This window comes from Schistocerca americana, chromosome 11 (genome assembly GCF_021461395.2).
Source record: "Schistocerca americana isolate TAMUIC-IGC-003095 chromosome 11, iqSchAmer2.1, whole genome shotgun sequence".
Lineage (NCBI taxonomy): Eukaryota > Metazoa > Arthropoda > Insecta > Orthoptera > Acrididae > Schistocerca > Schistocerca americana.
Window position 1 is genome coordinate 182,219,233 of NC_060129.1, and position 27,356 is coordinate 182,246,588.

At 37.9% G+C, this 27,356-nt stretch overlaps 1 protein-coding gene across 3 annotated transcripts in view; it reads right to left on the reverse strand.

Moving 5' to 3' along the window:
• LOC124553811 overlaps positions 1–26,340 on the reverse strand; it is a 98,808-nt gene extending 72,468 nt beyond the window's left edge. The window contains exons 1-2 of one of the 3 annotated variants that reach the window (XM_047127794.1): positions 26,285–26,340; positions 15,864–15,925 (exon numbers count right to left, since the gene is read on the reverse strand). In XM_047127794.1, coding sequence (XP_046983750.1) covers positions 15,864–15,917 — 54 coding nt within the window. In that variant the 5' untranslated portion in view covers positions 15,918–15,925; positions 26,285–26,340. Of the gene's footprint in view, positions 1–15,863; positions 15,926–25,773; positions 26,008–26,284 lie in introns of those variants that run through there. The other 2 variants (XM_047127795.1, XM_047127793.1) reach the window with 2 other exon arrangements.
• Between the last annotated feature and the right edge of the window lie 1,016 nt (positions 26,341–27,356).

A 27,356-nucleotide genomic window follows, 5' to 3' on the forward strand; every position in this document is an offset into this window, starting at 1 on the left:
AGAAAAAGAGAACTAAGAATCACTTATCTACCTCGCACTGGCCCAGTATCTGGAGTGACTGGGGACTCCTACAGAAATATGGATTTCAGTGTCTTTCACTATCGTCAACAAAGATAAAAAGTCTTCTTTGTAATGTTAAAGACGCTCTAGGTCTCAGAGCCAAGTGTGTACTGCATTCCACACAAATGTCTTACACGGTGCAAGCTATTAGAACAGTTGATGAGAGGTTCGAGGAACGTCACGGATACACCAGACTAAAACAACTGTACAAATCGATGGTTGCCAAGCACTGTCTCAAATACACTCATCACCAGACGAGTATCGTGGTGCAAACACCAAGCTTCTGAGGCAATGTAATTAAGGAGACTACTGAAACAAAGACGTCAGACAAACTAATAAATGGGTATGGATACCTTAATTTTAACAAGGTTTGGGGCTAGACACTCAATTCAGTGAGATCTTGCTGGCTATCATCTATCATTTCTACGAAAAGCTGCAAGAATGTGAACTTAACCTAACAGCGCACAGTTTGAAAAACTCGGGAAAGTCAAAAGACACAGTGGGCATCAAGAGTCGACTCACAATCGGGTACGAATAGCGACATGAGACCAAATACAGTTCATAGTGTGGTTGGAGCTCGGGCAGCAATTACACAAGGCGGCACAATTCGCAGCACCTGAAGAAGACAAGTGGGTCAGTCGTCAAAATATTGGGTATAAAATGGACAGAATTCAGCTGAGCCACCCAGAAGTACACTGCTATTCAGGAAGGCTGAGGAAACCTGTGAGGTCACAAAACACATCAAAAATAACTGGGAGGGAACGGACACACACACACACACACACACACACACACACACACAGAGAGAGAGAGAGAGAGAGAGAGAGAGAGAGAGAGAGAGAGAGAAGACAATAATGACTACAAATTGGAAAAAAAGTAGTGTCCTATAAACTTATACCTATGAACTAATACTCGTTGAGATACAGGCCATACTGCTTGTGTGGTGAGCAGTCAGCAATCAATGGTGTAAGCTATGTTGGCTGGGTTCAACTCTGTTTCTGGCCCTCCGACTATGATATTCTTGTCAGACTTGGCATTTGCAACTGTCTCCAACAAGAGTCATTCCATATGCATCATTTCAAGTTGTGCAGGCCTGAGCAGAAGACCAATGTTGCTGCAGTTAGTGAAAAACGTAGATAGTAATATGGAGTCCTACTGTTCCACGCAATGATGGAAAACAATACAGCTTTAGAAGCAGAGCACAATCCTGCATTGAGACAGTCATGGTGAACATCACAGCCATGAAACGATGACAAGCTGTGTACCCGGTGTGTGTATACCAACTTCAAAAGCTCGTGCGCATGACAGGTGTTTTCATTTACGTATCCTGACATGTACAGCGCCATCTATTATCAATTTTCACAATATTTTTTTTCTTCTTCCATACGTTTTCCCCCTTCTCCGATAATATTCCACTGCAATCTGACGTCATTCTGACCAGTGGTCTTATTTCTAGTGCTTCGAAAGTTTAACTTTAATTATAATCACCCCGTATTATACTTCTCTATGTGAATGGTACCTTGTTGTTGTTGTGGCCTTCAGTCCTGAGACTGGTTTGATGCAGCTCTCCATGCTACTCTATCCTGGGCAAGCTTCTTCATTTCCCAGTACCTACTGCAACCTACATCCTTCTGAATCTGCTTAGTGTATTCATCTCTTGGTCTCCCTCTACAATTTTTACCCTCCACGCTGCCCTCCAATACTAAATTGGTGATCCCTTGATGCCTCAGAACATGTCATACCAACCGATCCCTTCTTCTAGTCAAGTTGTGCCACAAACTTCTCTTCTCCCCAATCCTATTCAATACCTCCTCATTAGTTATGTGACCTACCCATCTAATCTTCAGCATTCTTCTGTAGCACAACATTTCGAAAGCTTCTATTCTCTTCTTGTACAAGCTATTTATCGTCCATGTTTCACTTCCACACATGGCTACTCTCCATACAAATACTTTCAGAAACGACTTCCTGACACTTAAATCTATACTCGATGTTAACAAATTTCTCTTCTTCAGAAACGCTGTCCTTGCCATTGCCAGTCTACATTTTATATCCTCTCTACTTCGACCATCATCAGTTATTTTGCTCCCCAAATAGCAAAACTCCTTTACTACTTTAAGTGTCCCATTTCCTAATCTAATTCCCTCAGCATCGCCCGACTTAATTCAACTACATTCCATTATCCTCGTTTTGCTTTTGTTGATGTTCATCTTATACCCTCCTTTCAAGACACTGTCCATTCCGTTCAGCTGCTCTTCCAGGTCCTTTGCTGTCTCTGACAGAATTACAATGTCATCGGCGAACCTCGAAGTTTTCACTTCTTCTCCATGGGTTTTAATACCTACTCCAAATTTTTCTTCTGTTTCCTTTACTGCTTGCTCAATATACAGATTGAATAACATCGGGGAGAGGCTACAACCCTGTCTCACTTCCTTCCCAACCACAGCTTCCCTTTCATGTCCCTCGACTCTTATAACTGCCATCTGGTTTCTGTACAAATTGTAAATTGCCTTTTGCTCCCTGTATTTTACCCCTGCCACCTTCAGAATTTGAAAGAGAGTATTCCAGTCAACACTGTCAAAAGCTTTCTCTAAGTCTACAAATGTTAGAAACGTAGGTATGCCTTTCCTTAATCTTTATTCTAAGATAAGTCTAAGGGTAATTATTGCCTCACGTGTTCCAACATTTCTACAGAATCCAAACTGATCTTCCCCGAGGTCGGCTTCTACCAGTTTTTCCATTCATCTGTAAAGAATACGAGTTAGTATTTCTCAGCTGTGACTTATTAAATTGATAGTTCGGTAATTTTCACATCTGTCAACACCTGCTTTCTTTGGGATTGGAATTATTATATTCTTCTTGAAGTCTGAGGGTATTTCGCCTGTCTCATACATCTTGCTCAACAGATGGTAGAGTTTTGTCAGGAGAGGCTCTCCCAAGGCTGTCAGTAGTTACAATGGAATGTTGTCTACTCACGGGGCCTTGTTTCGACTCAGGTCTTTCAGTGTTCTGTCAAACTCTTCACGCAGTATCGTATCTCCCATTTCATCTTCATCTAAATTCTCTTCCATTTCCATAATATTGTCCTCAAGAACATCGCCCTTGTATAGACCCTCTACATACTCCTTCCACCTTTCTGCTTTCCCTTCTTTGTTTAGAACTGGGTTTCCATCTGAGCTCTTGATATTCATACAAGTGGTTCTCTTTTCTCCAAAGGTCTCTAATTTTCCTGTAGGCAGCATCTATCTTACCCCCAGTGAGATCAGCCTCTACATCCTTACATTTGTCCTCTAGCCATCCCTGCTTAGCCATTTTGCACTTCCTGTCGATATCATTTTTGAGACGTTTGTATTCATTTACTGCATTTTTATATTTTCTCGTTTCATCAATTAAATTCAATATTTCTTCTGTTCCAAGGATTTCTACTAGCCCTCGTCTTTTTACCTACTTGATCCTCTGCTGACTTCACTACTTCATCCGTCAGAGCTACCCATTCTTCTACTACCGTATTTCTTTCCCCCATTCCTGTCAATTGTTCTCCTATGCTCTTCCCGAAACTCTGTACAACCTCTGGTTTAGTCAGTTTATCCAGGTCCCATCTCCTTAAATTCCCACCTTTTTGCAGTTTCCTCAGTTTTAATCTACAGTTCATAACTAACAGATTGTGGTCAGAGTCCACATCTGCCTCTGGAAATGTCTTACAATTTAAAACCTGGTTTCTAAATCTCTGTCTTACCATTATATAATCTATCTGAAACCTGTCAGTATCTCCAGGCTTCTTCCATGTATACAACCTTCTTTCACGATTCTTCAACCAAGTGTTAGCTATGATTAAGTTGTGCTCTGTGCAAAATTCTACCAGGCGGCTTCCTCTTTCATTTCTTACCCCCCCCCCCCCCCCCATCCATAGTCACCTACTACGTTTCCTTCTCTCCTTTTTCCTACTACCGAATTCCAGTCACCCATGACTATTAAACTTTTGTCACCCTTCACTATCTGAATAAGTTGTTTTATTTCATCATACATATCATCAATTTCTTCATCATCTGCAGAGCTAGTTGGCATATAAACTTGTACTACTGTAGTAGGCATGGGCTTCGTGTCTATCTTGGCCACAATAATGCGTTCACTATGCTGTTTGTAGTAGCTTACCCGCATTCCTATTTTTTTATTCATTATTAAACCTACTCCTGCATTACCCCTATTTGATTTTGTATTTATAACCCTGTATTCACCTGACCAAAAGTCTTGTTCCTCCCACCACCGAACTTCACTAATTCCCACTATAACTAACTTTAACCTATCCATTTCCCTTTTTAAATTTTCTAACCTACCTGCCCGATTAAGGGATCTGACATTCCACGCTTCAATCCGTAGAATGCTAGTTTTCTTTCTCCTGATAACGAAGTCCTCTTGATTAGTCTCCGCCCGGAGATCCGAATGGGGGACTATTTTACCTCCGGAATATTTTATCCAAAAGGATGCCATCATCATTTCACCATACAGTAAAGTTGCATGCCCTCGGGAAAAATTACGGCTGTAGTTTCCCCTTGCTTTCAACTGTTCACAGTACCAGCACAGCAAGGCTGTTTTGGTTAGTGTTACAAGGCCAGATCAGTCAATCATCCAGACTGTTGCCCCTGCAACTACTGAAAAGGCTGCTGCCCCTCTTCAGGAACCATACGTTTGTCTGGCCTCTCAACAGATACCCCTCCATTGCGGTTGCTCTTACGGTACGGCTATCTGTATCGCTGAGGCACGCAAGCCTCCCCACCAACGGCAATGTCCATGGTACCTTATCTGTAAATAAAATACGAGCTTTGAAGTGTAGATCTTCTAAGGTGGCATGACGGCATTTTAGCCCGAGAGCTCGTGCACGCTGCAAGTGATATGGAGAGAGTGATTGCTCATGCAAGTGTGATCCCAGAAGACCATTGTCAATGCCATTGGCAGTTTCAGTTCCATGCACATTTGTTTTGAGATGTAAAATGCTCTTCCAATAACTTACATCAATAATGAGATATCCACTATGTGGATGTTCGTCATCTTTTGATGAATTAAAATTTTTTCTACTTAGCTTATTCTTTTACTGGTCTCATTCCCTTTTCTCTGGGGTATTAGTTTTTCAATTAGTTTCATCAGTACAAAGAAATTGTACATCTTCCTCTGGGGGACTCTATGTTCAAGTTATAAAAAACATCTCACTTTAACTCATGTGTCTTTTGAAACCACTCTTTAACAATGAAGCATAACAAATCTCTTCATTACAATTCAATTTCCAAGACTTTCTGCCTTTGTTTTACAACAATTAAAATATAATGTCTTCTTTCACTAGGACACAACTTCTTAAGACAACTAAAATGTGGCTGCTCTCTCTCTTCCCACATCACGCAAGCAGGCTAAACAGAGATACCGTAATAATGTACATGTAGACCAAAGAGTTTAATCATTTGCAAAGATATTCAACAAAAGTGTTTATATCGTTCTTAAATAAATTGACACGAAAATATTACAAAAGTTTGCATAAACATGTATGCAGTCGACTTTACTCAAATAGGCATATTTATATCTTTGTTAATGTAACTGCACAGTGTTTTGTTTTGTTTTGTTTTTTTTTGTTTTTTTTTTTATTTTAAATTTTTAATCCCTCCCCCCCCCCCCCCCCCCCCACATACACAAAGTTACTGATACACACCAGTATCAGAGATTTAATACTAAGTATTAGGCTCAATTACATGACAGGATTCAGTCTTCTATTTGTCACAGTATCCCCTCCCGCATATCTGGTGTATTAACTGTGTGACGTCTGTCATGATCCTTAGTCCTCGTAGCATACTGTTCCATGTCTGGGAGTTGCCGAAATAACTTGCAGAAAACTTTTTTTCACCCAGAATGTGATGCTAAGGATCTTGTTCAGTGTACGTAATACCCGCCTGGTGAATACACCGTCAGCTAAACTGTAGCAGCACAAGATCCTCAGCATCACATTCTTACTGAAAAAAGTTTTCTGCAAGTTATTTCAGCAACTCCCAATCATGGAACGATATACCACGAGGACTAAGGATCGTGACAGACATAACACAATTCATACACCAGATACGCAGGAGGGGATACTGTGACGAACAGAAGATTGAAACCTGTCTTGTAATCGAGCCTAATATGTAGTATGAAATCTCTGATACTGGTGCGTACCAGTAACTTTGTGTGTGAAAAAAATAAAAAAATTTAGAAAAAGAAAATAGAAACTTTGATTTTTACACAATCTTTATGGCTTGTGAACTACCATTTCACTAGACACAAATTTAACATCTGTGCAGTTACATTAACAAAGATACAAATATGCCCATTTTAGTAAAGTCAACAGCATACATGTTGATGCTACCTTTTGTAATGTTTACGTGTCAATTTATGTAAGAACAATTTAAACACCTTTGTTGAATATCTTTGCAAATGACTAAACTCTTCAGCCTACATGTACATTATTACGGTATCTCTGTCTGGCCTGCTCATGCAATGTGGGAAGAGACAGAACAGTGACATTTTAGTTGTCTTAAGATAAGTTGTGTCTTAGCGTGTGAGAAGACATTATATTTTAATTGTTGTAAAACAAAGGCAGAAAGTCTTGGAAACTGAATTGTAATGAAGAGACATGTTATACTTCACTGTTAAAGAGTTGTTTCAAAAGACACACGAGTTAAAGTGAAATGATCTTTATAACTTGTACATAGAGTCTCCCAGATGAAGTAGTACAATTTCTTTGTACTGATGAAACTCATTGAAAAATTGATATCCTGGAGAAAAGTGAATGAGATTAGTAAAAGAATGAGCTAAGTAGCAAAATTCTAAACTCATCAAAGTGGGTACGCATTTCAACTTCACTCAAAAATGACGAACACCCACATAGTGGATATGTCATTATCGATGTAAGTTATTGGAAGAGCATTTTACACCTCGAAACAAATGTGAAATGTGCAGGGAACTGTAACAGTGGTCTTGTGGGGTCACACTTGCCTGGGAAATCACTCTTTCCATTCCACTTGCAGCGTGCACGAGTTCTCGGGCTACAATACCCTCATGTTACATTAGAAGAGCTACACTTCAAAACTCTCATTTTATTTACAGATAAGGTACCACTCACATAGAGAAGTATAATACAGGGTGATTGTAATTAAAGTTAAACTTTCAAAACACTGCACACATAACACCGTTGGTCAGAATGACGTCAAATTGCAACACAATATTATTGGAGAAGGGGGAAAATGTATGGCAGAAAAAAGAAATAATGTGAAAATTGATCAATAGATGGCACTGTATGTATCAGAATATGTAAATGAATACACCTGTCACGCGCACGACCCACTGAAGTTGGTATAAACACACCAGGTACACGGCTTTTCCTCCTTTCGCGCCTGCAATGTTCGCCATGACTGTCTCAATGCAGGATTTTGCTCTGCTTGTAAAGCTGTATTACACAAATGATGACTGTGCACACCTTGTTCTGCAGAAGTTCCAGACACTGAAGGATTTGAAGAAAGGCGTTGGTCCGATGACTACCATGGGTCTGGAGAAAATTATTCGGAAATTCAAAAAGACAGGTTCTTTTGGTGTGAAACCTGGTAGATGGAGAAAACGAATTAATCTGACGTCAGTGGAAGCAGTGGCCACAGCAATGCAGGAGGAGACAAGTAGTGATGTGCAAACGCGTAGTGCACGGAGAATTGCCTGAACATTGGACATACCTGTGAGCATGGTGCGTAAAATCCTAAAAAACCTCCTTCTTTGCGATCCATTAAAAATTACCCATGTGCACAAGTTGCTTCCTATTGACCTGTCAGCAAGACAGACCTTTGCTTTAGAATTTCTTGCTCGCATGGAGGTAGACAATGATTGGCCGTGAAAGATTTTGTGGGCAGACGAAGCCCACTTTCATCTAACAGGATATGTCAATACACAGAATTGTCGAATATGGGCAACAGAAAATCCATAGGCAAATCAACCAGTACCACTTCATCCTGAAAAGGTCACTGTGTGGTGCGGGTTTATGGCATCATTTATCATAGGGCCATATTATTTCGAAGAGATGTGTTTCCGGTCCTGTTACCTGTACCGTCACTGGTAAATGCTACGAGTGTCTTTCGCACAACCACGTCATTCCAGCTCTCCAACAGCATGGATGTGTGAATGGGATCATTTTAAGCAAGATGGTTCACCTCCGCACATTGCAAATCCAGTTAAGCTGCTGCTCAAGCGCCATTTCAGAAATGCTAGAATTATCAGCCATCATTTCCCTACAGGCTGGCCATCCCAGTCACCTGATCTTAATCTGTGTGACTTCTGGCTGTGGAGCTATCTGAAAGATGTTGTGTTCAATGTTTTGATTGAAGACTTAGTTGCATTGAAGGCACGCATTGCCCAACACATTCTGAACGTGACCCTGGAAACACTTCGATCAGTTATGGAACATGCTGTTTTTCGATTTCAACTTGTTACAGAAAACAGTGGACAGCATACCGAACATGTTTTGTTAAAGTCACACGGAAATTAATAATGCGATTTGATTTTGATTGCGGTTTTAGCCTCAGGACGGTTAAAAACTGATCTGAGTGATGCTTTTTATGAGGTTTTTGGCCTCAGGAAAATTAAAAACCGATTTTTACCATCCAATATGATATGACCTTGCCGTGGTGGCTGGGCTTATGTAACTAGCAGTATCACATCTGTACACCCATGCACACTGAGTAGTACAGTTTGTTTAACGTCAAACTCACACCTTCGGCATTGTTGTACGATTCATTTATCATACTTTGCCAGACATATTAACAGCTGCCCTTTATCGCCAAACTGCAATAATAAACTACCCACAGCATTCTCACCAAAAGATGACGGACAGGATTTAAGCACTACAGGGCACCGCTGCACATTCTATGCCACGTGCAAAAGTACCTATCGTCGACATTTGGTAAGCAACAGATTGGTAGAGGTTCAACTGCCTTCAATCCTTTGAATTTCCAGCTGTGCGGACATTTAACATTTTGAGGACTGGGCACCTTTGGCGTCATTCAACAAACTCGTACTGTGCTTTTTCAAAGCCTTTTTAGAATTTTGTTTAGTAGATTCTACTGCGGAAAAATTATGTCAGGTTATTGCATTTGAAAGAAGATCTTTTCTCTGAGATACTGCAAAGAAACATAAGACCTACACAGTGATCATTTTTTATACTGAAATAAAAATAATGTGTTGTTTTAATAAAACAAAACATTTTTTTTCATCTTTTCTTTCCTTATTGCAGACAGAATTAGAAACTGTTGGTACTAAAAATAAATCTTTTTGAAAATATAGTTTTTATTGAAAACTACTTAGCATTAAAACTTTTGAAGGATTTTGGAAAGCAAAGTCCCACCTCACGTACTTCTCAATAGAACCTGGTACATTTTCTTGTCACTTTTCCAGATCATGCCTCGATTCATTCTGCACAAACGTAACATCTTCTCTGGGGCCTCTGTGACATTTCTGTAACCAGCTTCAGTATAGGAAAATATCTTCCATTGAGTCTGTTTACAAGTGAACCACCTTGTGGGAAAGCCTCCTTTGTGTATCAAAGCCACTTCAATTTAGTAATGAATTCAAGATGATGTCTACTAATAGGCAAATGAAGTTACAATTGTTATCATGAAAATGTGAAAAAAGCTTTATTCCACCACTTTATTTACTTCATCTCAAAAGGGTAGCAGCCCATTAGCTGGTCACTGCATTGTTTTTATTACAATGCAAAATACAGATTTTTCTGTTATTCCTAATGTTGCTACCAGCTTTTGGACAACTGGACTGTTAGCTAGCCCTTTTCCATTTTCCAGTAGTGTACTATAAGATCATTTTGAAAATAAATACAAAGCTTTTAGCAGACTACAATTGATGCATTTTTCCAATACATGTAATATCATGAGACACGGCGCGTTGCAACACGATGAACGTAAAAGCTGCAAAGCAAGTGATACACAATGTCTGGATTCCTCACCAGTCAATACAAGTGACAGGTGCTGCCATCTATGTTTTTTCATTATAGTACAGGCATCATAGGGTACCTTTATACACCCGACAGATGCAACACAAAATTTGGAATATATTAACAGAGCTGAGAAACAGCCAGCGGAGATACGTTGCTCGTCTTTTTCAAGCAAAATCTATGCGATGTACAAGCTACGTTGCTCTTCTTCAAAGTTTTAAAGATATTGGTGTATTCTGCAGCCATCAACAATGTGCACATGTGTAACACCAAATCTGAGCATGTGTCTACACAAATTTGTGACTCTGTGAGGAGGAGAGCTGAAGGGTGTGTGACAACAAATGGAAACCACAAGGAATGTTGGAAGTACAGGTGCCTGTTGTACGACAGCCTGGGGTGTAACTAGATTAATCTACATATACAACTATACTCTGCAAACCACTGCAAAGTGCATGGCAGAGGGTATGTTCCATATTAACAGTAATCAGGGTTTCTTTCTGTTCCACTTACGTATGAAGCACAGGAATAAATATAATTTTAATGTCTCTGTGCAGACTGTAATTGTTCTAATCTTATCCCCACAAGCCCTGTGTGAGCAATACATACGGGGTTGTAGCACATTGCTAAGATCATTGTTTAAAACCAGTTCTTGAAACTTCGTTAGTAGACTTTCTTGGGTATTTTACGTCTACCTTCAAAGGTCTGCCAGTTCAGTTCCTTCAGTAGCTCTGTGACTCTATCCCACATGTCAAACAAACCTGTGACCATTCGTGTTGCCCTTCTGCGTATATATTCAACATTCCCATTTAGTCCTATTGGTAAGGGTTTCACACACATCAGCAATATTCCAGAACTGGTTGTACGAGTGATTTGTAAGCAGTCCCCTTTGTAGACTGACTGCACTTCCCCAGTATTCTACCAATAAACCGAAATCTACTTCCTGTTTCACCCACGACTGATCCTATGTGATTATTTCATTTCATATTCCTACAGAGTGTCACACCCAGGTATTTGTATGAGTTGGCCGATTCCAATAGTGACTCACTGACATAATAGTCGTAGGATATTACATTTTTTTCACTATACGAAGTGTATAACTTTACATTTTTGAACATTTAAAGCAAGTCTCTATTGGTCCCTCATGGACAGGGGACATCAGCTGGTTAAGCAGTTGTCAATATCAATGAAATACTCCAACAGCTGTGTAACTAAGATGATGATTTTTTTAAATTTTTTTTTTATTTTGACAACAACCAGTTTCAGCATTCCACTATGCCATCTTCAAAGCCATCATCTTTAAAGCAAGTTGCCAACCTTTGCAGTACTTTGACATCTTATCAAGATCTGACTGATGTTTATTCAGTATCTTTCATGTAGCACTCCATTATAGAGAACTGCAAATATGCAACATGAACAGCAACGGTCCTCACACACCACCCTGGAGCATACCCAAAGTTATTTCTACATCTGACGATGACTCTACAACCAAGATAATAACCTGCATCCTATGTACCAAAAGTCTTCAATCCAGTCACAAATTTCACTTGATATCCTATATAATCGTACTTTTGACAATAAAAATAGATGTGGTACTGAGTCAAATGCTTTTCAGAAATTAAGAGATACTGCATTACCTGCCTGCCTTGATCCAAAGCTTTCAGAATGTCATGTAACAGAAGTGTGACATGGGTTTCATGTGATCTGTGTGTGTTGCAGTCATGTTGATGGCAAAATTTTTGCTGTTTTGACTAGCAGTGCCCCCTGTAAAAATATGAGACGCTTTCTCCAATCAACCTGTACACAAATCAGAACAGATGAGATGGGCCGGTGCAGGACGACAGATGCTGAGAGGCGACCTTGGAGACTGCACTGGGTGAAGAAACCGGAAGGTGGTACTCACGACGGGCTGACCCCTCCATATAGTATGAGATTGGCTGGGCTACTGGTTACCCATATTTCAGGATCCTTATTGTTCTCTGGGTCCACAACCAGTTACACAATATCCAGAAGCTTTGTCCATCAGCAGTCTTTTTAAGCTGATCACTGCGCCATTTTAAGTGGAGTTCCATTTGATATGCCTACAAACTGTTACATCTAGGTATTCGAACAAGTTTACTGACTGAAATCGTGACTTGCTGGTATTTTAGTTGCAGTATACTATGTTTTTGCAAGTTATGAACTGCACAGTTTTAAATTTCTGAACATTCAAAGCAAGATGCAAATCTTAGCTCCAATTTGAAACCTTATCAAGATATGACTGAATATGTCTCCGCCTATTTTTCAGATAGATAACTACATTGCCTGCAACAAGTGTGAGGTTATTAATTTTGTCTGTAAGGTCATTTATACACAATATGGATAGTAAGGATCCTTAAACATTTTGATGGGGCATACCTCAAGTTACATCTATATCTGTGGACAAATCTATATCTACAACCATGTGCTCCATCCTCTCTACCGAAAAATCCTCAATACAGTTGATTAGTGACTACACAGAACATTATTTACAGATTTAATCTATTAGGTTATCTTTAATACTGTCCACCAGAGACTCTGCTGTCACACACCTCTGCTTGTAAGTTTTTGGACAGACTTCTCATTAACTTGATGCCCAATCTTCTTTTGCCAGGTTCATTAGTCTGTACGGTAAATTAAGTAACTGGTTCTTCCTCAACTTGAAATGTTTGTGAAGGAAAATGGTGGCCACATGAGTGATATCATTTTCAAGTGATAGGCATTTTAAATTGCAAGCATTGTGAATCCATGCTGTATTTATTTTATATCTTTGCGAATAAATTTGTATCACTAGCAGAGGTTTCAAAACTGCCTGTTTCCCTGCCACGTCTGTTACACGAGATGCAAGGATGTCATAACAGACAACTAGGTCTATTAGCTGAAAACATGATGATGATGATGTACATCTGTTTGACCCTCAACAAAAAATAAAGTAATGTACTGTATCTAAACAGACAGATAGACCCATTATTGTATGACTGCATGATTACAGAGCAATTACACCCATTAAATACCTAAGAGAATGCGGATGGAGGAATTTCAAGTGAAATGACCACACAAAACTAACTGCACGTAAGGCAGATGTCAGAATGAGATTCACTGGATGAATCCTCAGGATGTATGGGCCACCCAGAAGTGAAGTGCCTTACAAAACCTTCCTTCCACCAATACCCGAATACTGCTCATCTGTCTGTGATCCTTACACCTAAAATTGATAGTAAACAGAGAAGATGCAAAGAAGTGCATTTTTAGATTACACATATGCTCAACAAACTCCAGTAGTGGGTGCTGCAAGAGTGGTGCTGAGTTTCACGGTGAGGTTTACAGATAAAGTCCTGAGGTTTGTATTGCTCATTCTGTAAATACATACTATACAAGACCATGTTGTCCACATTGCACAATTTAAGAATATTTATTTGTTTTTGGATGGAGTAGACTATCTTTTACATAATTCTAAGTTCTGTGAGAATGAAAAATTATTTAAAGGAAAATTCATTTCCCAACATAAGTAACCCTGTCCTTTTTCAGATTCAAAGCCACCTTCCTCGACGAGGGTGTGTCACATTACGATAATGCTGCCTCTCTCCACTCGAAGAAGTTACAAAATGTTTATTTCAATTTCTGACGGTTTGAGTTAGTCAATTAAGATGAGTTCGATTAAGAACAGTGATTGTTAGCAAATCATCAATAGCATGGTTTATTACCACAATTATTAGTAATTTCAAACATTTTTTAAGATACTTGGCTTTAGTGCTATTGTGCATGTCACCGTACAACACTGATCATTTTGCAATTCTCAAAGCAAACAAAATGCGATACGAATAACAAAAGAAAATCAGCAAATACAACCGAGCAATGTCAGTAAGCACATTGTCTGAACTCAACTCAACTTATTCCCACTCACTATCACATAAATAATGCAGTGTGAATAATTACAGTGAATTCTTTCTTACGAAAGGGCATGTCTCACGTGAACACAGTTAGCAAGCACGTGCGACCCATGCTGACAAGAGCATCATCTCAATCCAACTGCTATGCTCGGACTAACTGTTGCACCATGCCAAGCACTAGTGCCCAGCAACAAAAATCACACTCATAGCCAGCAGGAAGTGATTATTGTGGAATTCTTACCTCAGCTAAACAAGAGGTAGCTGGAACACACACACTCTGCAATGAAGTAGATCGATACATTTATGAACAAACGTTACAAACAATGGCAAATACCTTGATGTGCGAGAATCTAAGATCGTCAAACCCCTGTTGCACTGAAGCCCTCATTCAAACCTTGTCCCCCAAAACCAAATGACAAGTAGCAACACCTACACTTTAAAAGTTATCACCATATCCACATCAAATGCCCCCCCCCCCCCCCCCCAGACTGGCAAGCTGTCCCACAACTACCCCTACAGGCATTATTCACAAACTAATGCCCTCCTGTCAGAAGCACCCTCATCACCTAGGATCTGATATGCCTCCACTGAACATACCACACACACTCCGATTGAGCCCTGAAATTGGATACCCTCCCTTTTGTATCCCACCTACTCCACCCAGTGTTGGCATCCATCGCTCTGGTCGCCTCTGTAACTTAACAGTCAGACTCTACAACAATGTCACATGATTATCCACACCTTGATGTTGCTACCCTGCAATATTGTCCTGTCCCAAACACCTTTTGTTAACTGTATGATTAGTTATGATAAAATGACTGGAAACATCACATTGGTGGTTAAAAAATTATTGTAGCTTGAATATTATTAAAGTATGCCAAGGCAATGGCACACTGAGAATCCACAATGTTCTTGGTACAATTTGTTACAATTGTCAGTTAATAACACACCTATGTTTAACACTTTCAGGAGATGCTAAGATGCAAATTAAGATCATGTAACACTCACGGCTGGTATACCACAATGGGTAGCGTCACAGAATTCTAAGGTGTATGTCAATGTGTCACTGGTCTGCGCCTCCCTGGAGCCAATTTTTTTTTTACTGACAGTGGCGTTTCTTAGCAGGTTCTGATACTTTCTTGTTAAATTAATAAAAGTATGTTCTCCAATATCCCATGTCATGCACTTTCTGGGAAGTCAGTTTGTTTGCTTGTTTGGTTTTAGCTACAAAACAGCATGCACTACTTACACGTTCTTGTTTTAAGTGTATTCCACATATTGTAGTGATTCTTGCTGAAGAAACAGTGATCAAGTACGAATGGCCTTAGGATTTTACTAAACAGTAAGAATAACAAAATCATTTTTATCTTACATGGAGAATTATTGTAAATTTGTATCACACTACTTGTAATGGAACTTTTGTACACCACCATTCTTACTGACTGAACATGGTACATTCCTTTTTGCCTTACAACATTTTCATGGATATTAAAGTTTTTATTTATGTATACTACAGACAAAACAAGACTAGCCTATGGACAAGGGAGTAACTGTCCATTTTAACAGAGCTAACATAGCAAATCTATGCTCATCCCTTTAATAATCAATATGATGTGCGAGCGAGACGCAGCCAACAACAGCCACTGGAGCGCACTGCAATCGCATATATCACATCGAGGAACACATGCCATACGCACAAGTTACATTGTTTCTGAGTTTTCAGCAGCAAGCTGAACTTGGAACACTCAATGTTGACATTCGAAACCACAGTCTGTGTGTAACAGTTTTAAAAGCTACTCCACTGGTAAGTATGGGACAATAATGATCCAAACTAATTATCTCCATAAAGAGATATAAAAAATTAATAATTAAAAAAAATATTATGACTTACTTACACTTGGAAACCTTGTCGGCTCTGGCACTTCTCTCGGAAGCAGTTTGTCATCCATATTAGTGCCTGTAAGGAAAGGGACACATTAGAGACAAAGGCCAGTAATTTTAATTACAATTCTAGAAACTGAATCTGTGCCAGGTAGAACACACAATTCTCCTGCACTTGTGTATGCATGCACCTCTCCCTACCTCTCCCCCACAAATAAACAGTTCAATAACCGAGCGAGTTGCCTCATTTAGCACTATCAGTATATGCAGTAAAAACATACTGATACTTACTTAGAATATTGTAAAAAGTAAATTAAGAACTACAAAAAATGAAAATCATGACTAAAATAACTTCAATGATCCTGGTCTCACCTTGAAATAAAACAACAATCTTATTCCACCAGTTTCAAGATATGAATGTGCAATGCAGAGATTAACAATTCCAGAACTGGCCTATGATGAATACTGACTTATTTAACTGCCTCTCACTATGGCTATCATAAACAGCTTTCCACAGAGAAATCAACACGAGGCCTCAAAAGTGAAGAGCTGGCAGAGCTAAGCAAGAAAAATTAGGCTGTTGGTGCATACTGTGGCTCTCACAAAGCCTTGCAACTGGGGGAGGGAGGGGTGGGGCGTGGGGACAGAACGGGAGGAGGGGGAGTGGTGGTGCAATACAGCTGAACAAAAGGATTTATTCCAAAAGCTAGCATGTTTTCCTTCATTTTCGGTTTGTCTGTCAATGACTCAAGGCTGTTCTTCTTCAGTGAGTTGTCTCCCTTACCCCTACAGAGATAAAATATTCTTTATATCTGCAGCCATTTTTTCTCAGTTGCTACTTCAGTTATGCTTCATTATACAGGCTGTTACAAAAAGGTACGGCCAAACTTTCAGGAAACATTCCTCACACACAAAGAAAGAAAATATGTTATGTGGACATGTGTCCGGAAATGCTTACTTTCCATGTTACAGCTCATTTTATTAGTTCTCTTCAAATCACATTAATCATGGAATGGAAACACACAGCAACAGAATGTACCAGCGTGACTTCAAACACTTTGTTACAGGAAATGTTCAAAATGTCCTCCATTAGCGAGGATACGTGCATCCACCCTGCGTCGCACAGAATCCCTGATGCGCTGATGCAGCCCTCAAGAATGGCGTATTGTATCACAGCCGTCCACAATACGAGCACGAAGAGTCTCTACATTTGGTACCGGGTTTGCGTAGTCAAGAGCTTTCAAATGCCCCCATAAATGAAAGTCAAGAGGGTTGAGGTCAGGAGAGCGTGCAGGCCACGGAATTGGTCCGCCTCTACCAATCGGTCGGTCACCGAATCTGTTGTTGAGAAGCGTACGAACACTTCGACTGAAATGTGCAGGAGCTCCATCGTGCACGAACCACGTGTTGTGTCATACTTGTAAAGGCACATGTTCTAGCAGCACAGGTAGAGTATCCTGTATTAAATCATGATAACGTGCTCCATTGAGCGTAGGTGGGAGAACAAACTAAAATGAGCTCTAACACGGAAATTAAGCATTTCCGGACACAAGTCCACATAACATCTTTTCTTTATTTGTGTGTGAGGAATGTTTCCTGAAAGTCTGGCCGTACCTTTTTGTAACACCCTGTATACATATGAAAAATCAGTCTTTTGCAACTGAATGTTTTATTTGTGTGTACTAAATAAGTAAGAGCACTTTCAGTGTGCCAAAGTATATATTATGGGCAGTGCAGTGTTTAAATGCAGCCTAAAAAAAAAAGGAAGAAATCTCTACTATGTGCACCTAGCACATGCAAAAGAATGTATGGATATGTGACAAGGACATAAAAATGAATACCATTGAGGACGTCCAGCATGAATAGGCAAAATATGTTTGGTACATCTAAATAAGAATGATTTTTTTTCTTGTCTACAAGATAAAGCACATGGAAATAAAATTTGTCAAAGTAAAATTTGCCAAACCCTGAAAAAGTGGACCCCATACTAGGCAGGCTAAATATTACAGAAAAGAAAAAAGAAACACAGATAAACTAATTAAGCAGCTCAGTTCAAAGCGTTTCATCATTAGAAGCATCTCTCATCTCTCACTGTGTTGTTCTGAAGACAAGAGTGTTTTCTCATTTTCCCACTGTCACTACCTGTTGTCTTGTGGACTTACTATATACACTGGGGGAGTGCACCTACAGTAATTAAGCAAAATGTTTGTACAACAGCAAGTAGTATAACTACTGAATAAATTAGATAACTGTACATCTTACACAAGGCTTGACACTCAATTCCCAATACGTTTACTCCCAAATGGTTGTTGTTGCTGACAATAAAAATCAGATTTAGCTGAAATGTTTCTTACACAGTCACAATAAAGACATGACAACAATTTTCATCTAGACTTTGCCTGGTTGTGTACTATGATGGAAGATATTCAACAAATTCCAATCTAACATAAAGAAAGAAACTGGTAATCCCTGGCAATTCAAAAGAAAATTAAAAACATACCTCATTAACTACTCTTTCAACTATCTGAATATCTAGGTTCAGTGATATGTTAGCCATATAGTAAATATTAGTGTTTGTGATAAAGCTGTATGACAAGTAATACTGTACTATAAATAACACTCAGTATTTATGGATGTAAAAATATTTTCTTTGAAAAATGCTTTGTAATAGTAATGATAATAATGAATAGTAAGCTGCCGAAAGCCAAAGCTACATATTAAAAATTAGGAAGTAGCAGCTTCTTCCAAAATAGCAGCTTTCGTTCCAGTGCCTTGGATTAAAGTCAGGTGGTATTAATATGAACAGTGTTTAGTATAGGGATAGTTTATTGTTAGCAAAGTATACACATTAAGTTTCTTTGACTCACCTCCATTTTGGTAAAATTTACCGGTATGCCTCGACATGTTTCTGTCCTAAAGATTCTCTTTCTCGACAAGATCTGCAGAATGTGACCAACCAATGCAAACTTTTCATTTCGGATGCACCAGAAGCTTAGTTTCAAAAACCATATTTAGTTCAGTGAAAGCACAACAGAATATGTTCACTATTCCATTTACTTCTTTCACTGTCAAACTTTCATTAACTACAAAACATCACAGACAGAAAGTGTGACTTCATTTTCAATTTGTACCGTTAACTTCTCAATGTGTGGATTACACATTATTCCTGTCCCATTATTATTGGCACTCTGTCTCTTACGTAGATGGGACCAGTGTGATCAGCTTGGCGTGGTATTTATAAACCCAAAGAAATTTGTAAGTAACAAATGTCTGGGTGTAGATTGTGTACATCTAAATAGGCTATTCTCAGTGACTGAGTAAAATGTTTTTCGACATTTGCAAAATCATCAATTATCAGGGAAACTGACAGTGTGTGGAATGGATGTTAAAAACAAAAGAATCAACTGCAAATAAAAAATGTAGATATATTCGAACATATGATTTACTTAAAAGCTTTCAAAACAGTGATAAACATTTTCTAATGTATTCAAATATAAATGGTATAGCCTCAGATTTGTTGTAACCCAAGTATTCTAAAACTGATGAACTTCCAAGTTTTACTTTCAGAATGTTCAAATTTAAACATTGGCTGACAAAGGCAGTATAGAAATTCTAAACAAAATTGAACATTTTACACTTGTCAGTAGTTTTTGTGGAGGTAAAAGGTCTCATGGGGGCTGCTGCATGCTTCTAAATGACTCAATAAATTTTAAAGACAGTGAGTTCAATTGTTTGAATGAGGAAGGTAATTTTGAAAGTTGTGCTGTGGAACGAATTGATTTAAATACTGTATCTCTTTACAGAATTCCTGGAAATGCTGTAACAAAATTCTTTTTATCTAAATTTCAATGTCTATTAGAAAGACTTCCGAAAACCAGAAAGAAAGAAAAAAATAGTAATTGCAGCCAACTTTAATATAAATGTATTAAATCAGAATAATGACATTGTAAATCTTTGTCACTTAATTCAGAAACATGCTTTTAATTTAAATTTCACTTAAAGTACTAGAAGAAATAGCCACTCTGAAACACATATTATCAGTTTCCAAAAATAGGAAAACCAAACCGTGTGAAAACATGTTTTGAAAGGAAAGAGAATGTAAATATATTTTCTAAAAAACTATAAACAGGCTTCTAGATAATAGTGTGTCAAGTGAAAAAAATTTCAAAACATTCCTAAATGGTTTCCTAGATTTTTCAACTAAACTTTCCCCCTCAAGCCTGGCAACAAAGAGTGGCCAACAAAATAAACTGGATTACACAAGGAATAAAAGTTTCTAGTGCCAGGAAAAGACAACTTCACAATGAGTTAAAACATGACAAAAATTCTGACTAAAGAGATATAAGAATACATTCAAAAAAGTTGTACAGGCAGCAAGAAAATTGGATAACAACCTGTTTATTAGTAAACATGAAAATAAATCAAGGCCTATTTCAGATGTTGTCAAATCTGTTAAAACATTCAAAAGAATTATCCCAAAAGATGTAGAAGATGCTGCAGTGCCTTTAAAAAACAAGAAATCAGCTGGGTGGGATGAAATTCCAACCACTGTAGTCAAGGCTGTTTATAACATCATTTCTTATCCATTGGCTGAAATTATTAATCAGACATTTGAGGCAGGATATTTCCCAGATGTGTTAAAATATGCTGAAATAAGACCATTGTTCAAGAAAGGCTCAACAGATGACATGGGAAACTGCTGCACTATTTCCCTGATGCCAGTTTCTGCTAAGGTGATAGAAAGGATTATTGCAAAACATCTTGAAAACTTTCTTATATAAAATGACGTTATACTTAAAAATCAATTTGGATTTCCAAAAGGGAAAAATACAATAAACACTATCAGGGAAATCACTGAAAAGACAAGCTCTGCTTTAGACAAGGGTAAAAAGGTCACAGATATTTTTTGTGATTTGACCAAAGGTTTTGACTCTGTCAGTTACTTGCTATTTCTACACAAGTTAGAGAGAGATGGGACCGTGGACAGGGCATTACAGTGGTTCAAATCTTATTGGTCAGAAAAAAAAACCAGGGACTTATACTAAATTCAAACAGGAAAATATCATTCTCAGACTGGGTTAGGTTAGGTTAGTGTTGTTTAACATCCCGTCGACAACAAGGTCATTAGAGATGGAGCGCTAGCTCGGGTTAGGGAAGGATGGGGAAGGAAATCGGCCATGCCCTTTGAAAGGAACCATCCCGGCATTTGCCTGAAACGATTTAGGGAAATCACGGAAAACCTAAATCAGGATGGCTGGAGACGGGATTGAACCGTCGTCCTCCCGAATGCGAGTCCAGTGTGCTAACCACTGCGCCACCTCGCTCGGTCTCGGACTGGAAAAAGATTTGTACAGTGGTCTCAAAGGCCTTAATTTTTTAGCCTTATCTTTTTCTGCTGTACATAAATGATTTACCTTTAAGCATTGATGTTCACTCCGGTTTATTCACAGATGATACCTCAGTTTTAATAGAAAATAACAATTTTGAACAAATTCACGATACTGGGGATAAAATAATGGGAAACCTAGACCGATGGTTTCAGTAAAATGGATTAAAACTTAAGTCACAAAAACACAATCAGTGCAGTTCAGTGCTAAAGCATCATCAGCATCTCCCATGAAAAAAGTGCACAGCAATCAGGAAATGACTGAAGCAAGTTATGTAAAATTTCTAGGTCCAAATCTTGACAAAAATTTAAACTGGACAGCACATGCAGACTTCTTAGCAAACAAACTAAACAGCCTACCTAATGCGATGAACATTTTATCTGGTTCCACCCTTATGGATACCAGGAACATAGTCTACCACAGCTACTTTAAGAGTACGGATATAATTCGATATGGAATAATTTTCTGAGGAAGTCTGCGAACAGCCCAAGATTAATTACACTACTTCTTCTTCTTTCGTTTCACCCTCTTTGGGGTACGCTGGATCAATCATTTCTTTGTGCGTTGTTCTTTTCTTAGGGCCCAGTATTTCTTCATTCTTTCTGATCTTCTTCTCCTCTCTTCTTCCGAGATGAAGGATTTGGACTTTTGTGTGGATTTGTCTTGGAACCTTATGTTTTCATCTTTAGTAATTAATTTAGCAGTTCGATCAATAAGTGAATTTTCTGAAATATTTAATTCCACTAGGTCTTTCTCAGTTTCTTTAAACCAGTTGGGCTTCGTTTTTCGGTTACGGAAGAAGTCAAAGATTTGTTTAGTTAATCTGTTGGAATTCATTCTGAGAAGATGACCATAAAAATTTATTCTCCTTTTTCGCATAGAATCTGAAAGTTTTTCAATTTTCTTGTAGATAGTTTCATTTTTAATGTATATAATCTTATTGTCTTGAAATTTTGGCCCAATGATTTTTCTTAAAATTTTTCTTTCCTTTATCTCAAGTTTCTCCATTTGGCCTTTGAAATTCATGTTAAGTGTTTCTGCTGCATACAGTGCTTCTGGCTTAATCACTGTCTTGTAATGTGTAATTTTGGACCCCCATGAAAGGGATTTTTTGTTGTATGTATTTTTTGTTAGTTGGAAGGCCAATTCATGTTTATTTTTTCTGGATTCCATTGCTTTGCTTTCCCCAGCATTCCAAGTAATCCATTCTCCGAGATATTTGAATTCTTTTACTATTTCAATCTTCTGTTCTTGAGCTTTGATGTATTTACATGAGTGCTTGATGTTTGTCAATATCTTAGTTTTTTCAGAGGAGATGTGAAGACCAATTTTAGCTGCTTGTTTCTTTAGTTCAAGGATTTGCTCCCGTGCTTCTTCCATTGTTTCAGCAAACAGGGCCATATCATCTGCAAAAGCAATGCAATTTACTTTAAGGTTCTTCTTTTTGCAACCCAGTCTTATACCACTCTCAATATTTGTGTTCCATTCTCTGACTACTTTCTCAAGAGCACAATTGAACAGCAACGGTGAGAGCCCATCACCCTGTCGCACTCCCGTTTTTATTTCAAAGGGTTCCGATAGTTCGCCCATAAATTTAACTTTCGAAAATGTATTTGTAAGGGTCGCTTTTATAATATTAGTTGTTTTCTTATCCAAACCCATTTCTTCCAGGACTGATAACAGAGATTCTCTATCAATCGAATCATATGCTTTTTTGAAATCAATGAAGGAGATTACGTATGTCTTTGCCCTTGATTTTTGGTAAGCCATGATGTTTTTGAGGTTTAGTATTTGTTCCGAACATGATCTACCCTTTCTAAAACCTCCCTGGTATTCCCCGATTTGTGGATCCAATTGCGGCTCTGCCCTGTTCAAAAGGACTTTAGAAAGAATCTTGTACGTTATATCCAGCAGTGATAGTCTGTAATTGTTGGGGTCTGTCTTCAAACCTTTCTTGTGGATAGGGTGGATGAGAGCTGTTCTCCATTACACTTCATAAGAGAATTATAAGAAACATGGGTTTAGTTCAAAAAAGAACATTGTATCGCCCATTATTTAAAAAATTAAAAATATTCAACATTCCTTCTCTGTACATATACGAAATTTTTATTTTCATACATAAAAATCAAAACTCACTTGACAATTTTCATTTTAACCACAATTACAGTACTCGTCACAGACACAGTATCACCCTTCCCTCTCATAATTTACAACTTTACACTCAAAGACCACTGTACAAGGGCTTAAAAATTTACAATAAACTAAATAACACAAATCTGTTAAATATGGAGTTGGACCCACTAAAAACATTGTTATTTAATACACTAATGGAAAAATGTTGTTATTCAATCGAAGAATTAATGCAGGACACTTTGGCAATTTGAAAATAAAAGAAACAATAAAGATTACGTATTGTATAATAAATTGTTAATATATCGTATTTATTGTATTGCAAGCTGCAAAATGACCATAAGTGTTATATATGTTCTTGTTAAAATGTTCATGTCTGAAAATTCAGAAATGTCTGCTTAAATATGTTAATTATTATTAGCTTTTTTTTTAAGTAATTTGATGCGCCTCCAGTACAAAAATCTTTGATTTGTCACTACATTCTACACGTTTTCACATTTACAACAGAGGCAGAGAGTAGAATGTCACAGCTGGCTAAGAAATGGGAGCACCTACCAGCTGTCATGTGAGCAACAAATGGTATGAGGTGTCACCTATGGCAGTGACAGATTTAAACAAATTTAATGCAAACCCTTGACACTGCATACAAATAGCGTGCGCGCCCACACACACACACACACACACAGGTTTTCAAGTATTAAAAAACCTACCAAGGCACATTAAATGTCGGGTCGATAAGGTGATTGAGTTTAAACTGATTTAAAGAAGTTTCTGTTGGGCAACTCCTTATACTCCACTGAAGATATTTGTCACAGAAAATACCGAATACAATATTTTTGATCATTCGAGAATTGGCATTGCAAAACTACAGTCATTTCTAACATAATGTCTTAACAATATTTTGCATTTAACTTAGATAATACATGCACCTTTGACTTCTTTCCACAGCTCTTGAGACACCTCTCCACAGGATCTGTGGTCTATGAGTAACATAAAGGATTACTCCGAAAGAGAATATAAGTGTGTTCTACTCCAGCAACCCACCCGAGATCAAAGTGCCTGAGATCTCTTGTCCCAACTCTGCTGAGTACAACTCTCACTCAGACAGCCACTACAGGGATCAAAGGCTTCACAGCCAACATATTCCACTTAGGGCCTACAGCAGTAGCAGAAGTGCTGTCCAATCCTGAGCAGATCCATGTATCCTCATACCAGAAATTCTAAGACAGTCAGCACATTTTTTTAGACACATCTGGACACCTTAAAAGTGCAACTAGCCTATATTGTAATATCATTAACAAACATTGCACAAGAAAATGCATAATGGCTTGAGTATGATAGTGTTCTGCCTCAAAACCTTGGCTCTGATGACTGACAGGTCTGTCATATGGCCTGGGGTTTACGTTAGTTGGAAAATAACAGTCAGGTGGAAATATAAATAAATGCAGGCTGCCACTAGACAGAGTCCCCAACTTTCTTCTTTCTGGACTAATTCCTACTGATAGTTACACAGATGAGAGAACCATGAAATTCTTTAGTCCAATACAATTTAAAAAAGGGCAATGGCCATGGCACCAATATATTTTAATTCTCGATAACAAACCGTTTCTCCTTGACACCTCCTGCTACTGTGTATAACTATCTCTGCCAACATAATTTGTAAAGGGTGGTGGCTAGGAGTTAATAACTCAATCTCAATATATTAAAAAAAAAAAGAGAAAAACAGCTCTTTAAAAATTAAGTTATGGTGCGCTTGTAAAATTAATCGTTCCACATCATTATGATTTATGGTACAAAGGAACCATGGAGCAGGAACCCAGCAAGCAAACAAATAACATGCATATATATTATAAAATCAACTTAAAATGCACATACACCTCTTGGCAGTACGGGTAGTTTTAGAGCAAACACCTATTTATGACTCCTAAGCAACAAATATCTCCTTGGTGTCATTTGGGAGGAGTGCTGGGAGTAAGATTCAAATAACGGCAAAATTAAACAGACTATTTTCGTCCCATCTAACGTCGTTTTAACTAAGAAGAACAACACTGCAACATGCACCGAAAAACTTGTCAAATACTCAACAAGAAGAAGTTCCCGAAATTTTCATTAATTGTTGTATAATATTATATACACGTAAACACAATTATCGAGCGCTGGGATAACTTTCCTGTCCGTAGAGCTTAAAACAAAAGGAAAGAATATTTGCATCATTAAACTGTTAGCAAATAACCCCCTGCACTCGAAGAACTCGTGTTTATAACAAAGTAGTTACCAAAATTAATTTGGCAACATCACTACTTATTCTCTCAACATAAAAAATATGCAGCAATTTGAAATTATTACTGTCTTCCAACAGCTTCAAACAGTTATGGATATGCGAAATTTCATAGTTCCTCATTCTTACCTGGGGCTTCTTATAAATATAAATAAAATTCTAACACAGATTTATATATCTTCGGCGCACTTCTGAAACGATAGACGGATGTCGAACAACTGCACGTTACGTAACAATATTTGTTCTTGCAGCACACCGATTACTTTATTATGACAACCAAAAACTTGTTGTATTACTGTTATTAAAGAGAGCTACAGTATTATTTGTTTTAATAACCAAATCCAATTCAAACACTAAAATTAACGCGCCAAACATGTTAACACACCACAGTACACCACCATTCCATTGCCAACAAAGAAGCATTTGAAAATGAAAAGTCCGTAAAATATTTTCAGTGTACACAATCACGTAATGATTATTATACAAAATAGTAGCTAGAGAAACTTATATCGGAGAAATTTAATTCATATGGAGAAAGGCATTCACACATACGTCCCACCTAATTAAAAATAATAATAACTTATCGTCATTATATTATAACATCAATTGATATTAACCGGATATAAAACGAGTTTATCACCTCAAACATCCAGAGTCCTAATTATTAGATGCCAATGTGGAAAATTCCATTTTTATAGCGTCTCTGAAACTTTTTGATGTTTCGATGTTGGCAGTTTACTATCGTGCGAAACTGCCACTAGTTCAGTACTCATTTGTTTTTTGGCCGCAGCTGGAGTTGTGCACAGTAATTTTAGGAACTAAATAAAGCTTTCGATTTAAACTTCTACTCTCGCCTATCTGTTGAAAAACGGTGGAGACATTAGTTTGCAATTTATTATTACTATTAATGTTTATGATACACGTTGTAAATAACATAATATTTTCCGAGAGTTTTGTTTTAGCTTTTCTTTGCTTAATGCTGTTAATTTTCTGCATTAATGTTTTTATGGCTGTTTTATAAAGTATTTCGCGTCTGGCACACATCAACTTTATTGTTTCAATTTTATCCCTGCTGATACTATCGTGAAGGTTAGACTGCCTAGTTAACATGGTTCGCTCCATTCTTTTAAAGAGTGTGTGAAACGACGATCTACAATGAACGAGAAAGGTTAGAGAGCTTGCACGTCTGTAAATCGGAAGCAATATATGCAGGACAAAGGTAGTTTATTGTAAGCGTCCGAGAAGTGTTATAAAATTTTTGTAATAATGGCTATGTTCTTCCACCAATTGGCCCCTACACTGGAAAGTTGTGAAGAGTTGAATTGGTTTCAGTATTAAATAAATAATATTGGTTACTAATAAAGTCTCAAGTGTATTTCCTAAGCAGCCATAACGTACGATTCTAATTAATGGACAGATGTGCAAGATTTAGTCTGAAAATGTATCGTTTGGAATTACAGAAAAATGTTGGATAATGTAAAATGTGGCCTTTTGATGGCAAAGAAAACATCTGAGAATGCTTTATTCAAGGAAAATTAGATAAATCTTTAGCAAAAATATATGTTTTTTACGTACATTATTCAGCATAAATTCTTCGTTGAACTTCATGTAATAAGTCTGTAGTGTGTTATTTATTATACAACATGGGCAAAAATACATCAATTATTCGTAAATTACAGTCGCACGACTTAATTGTAGCTACCGATGTCTCC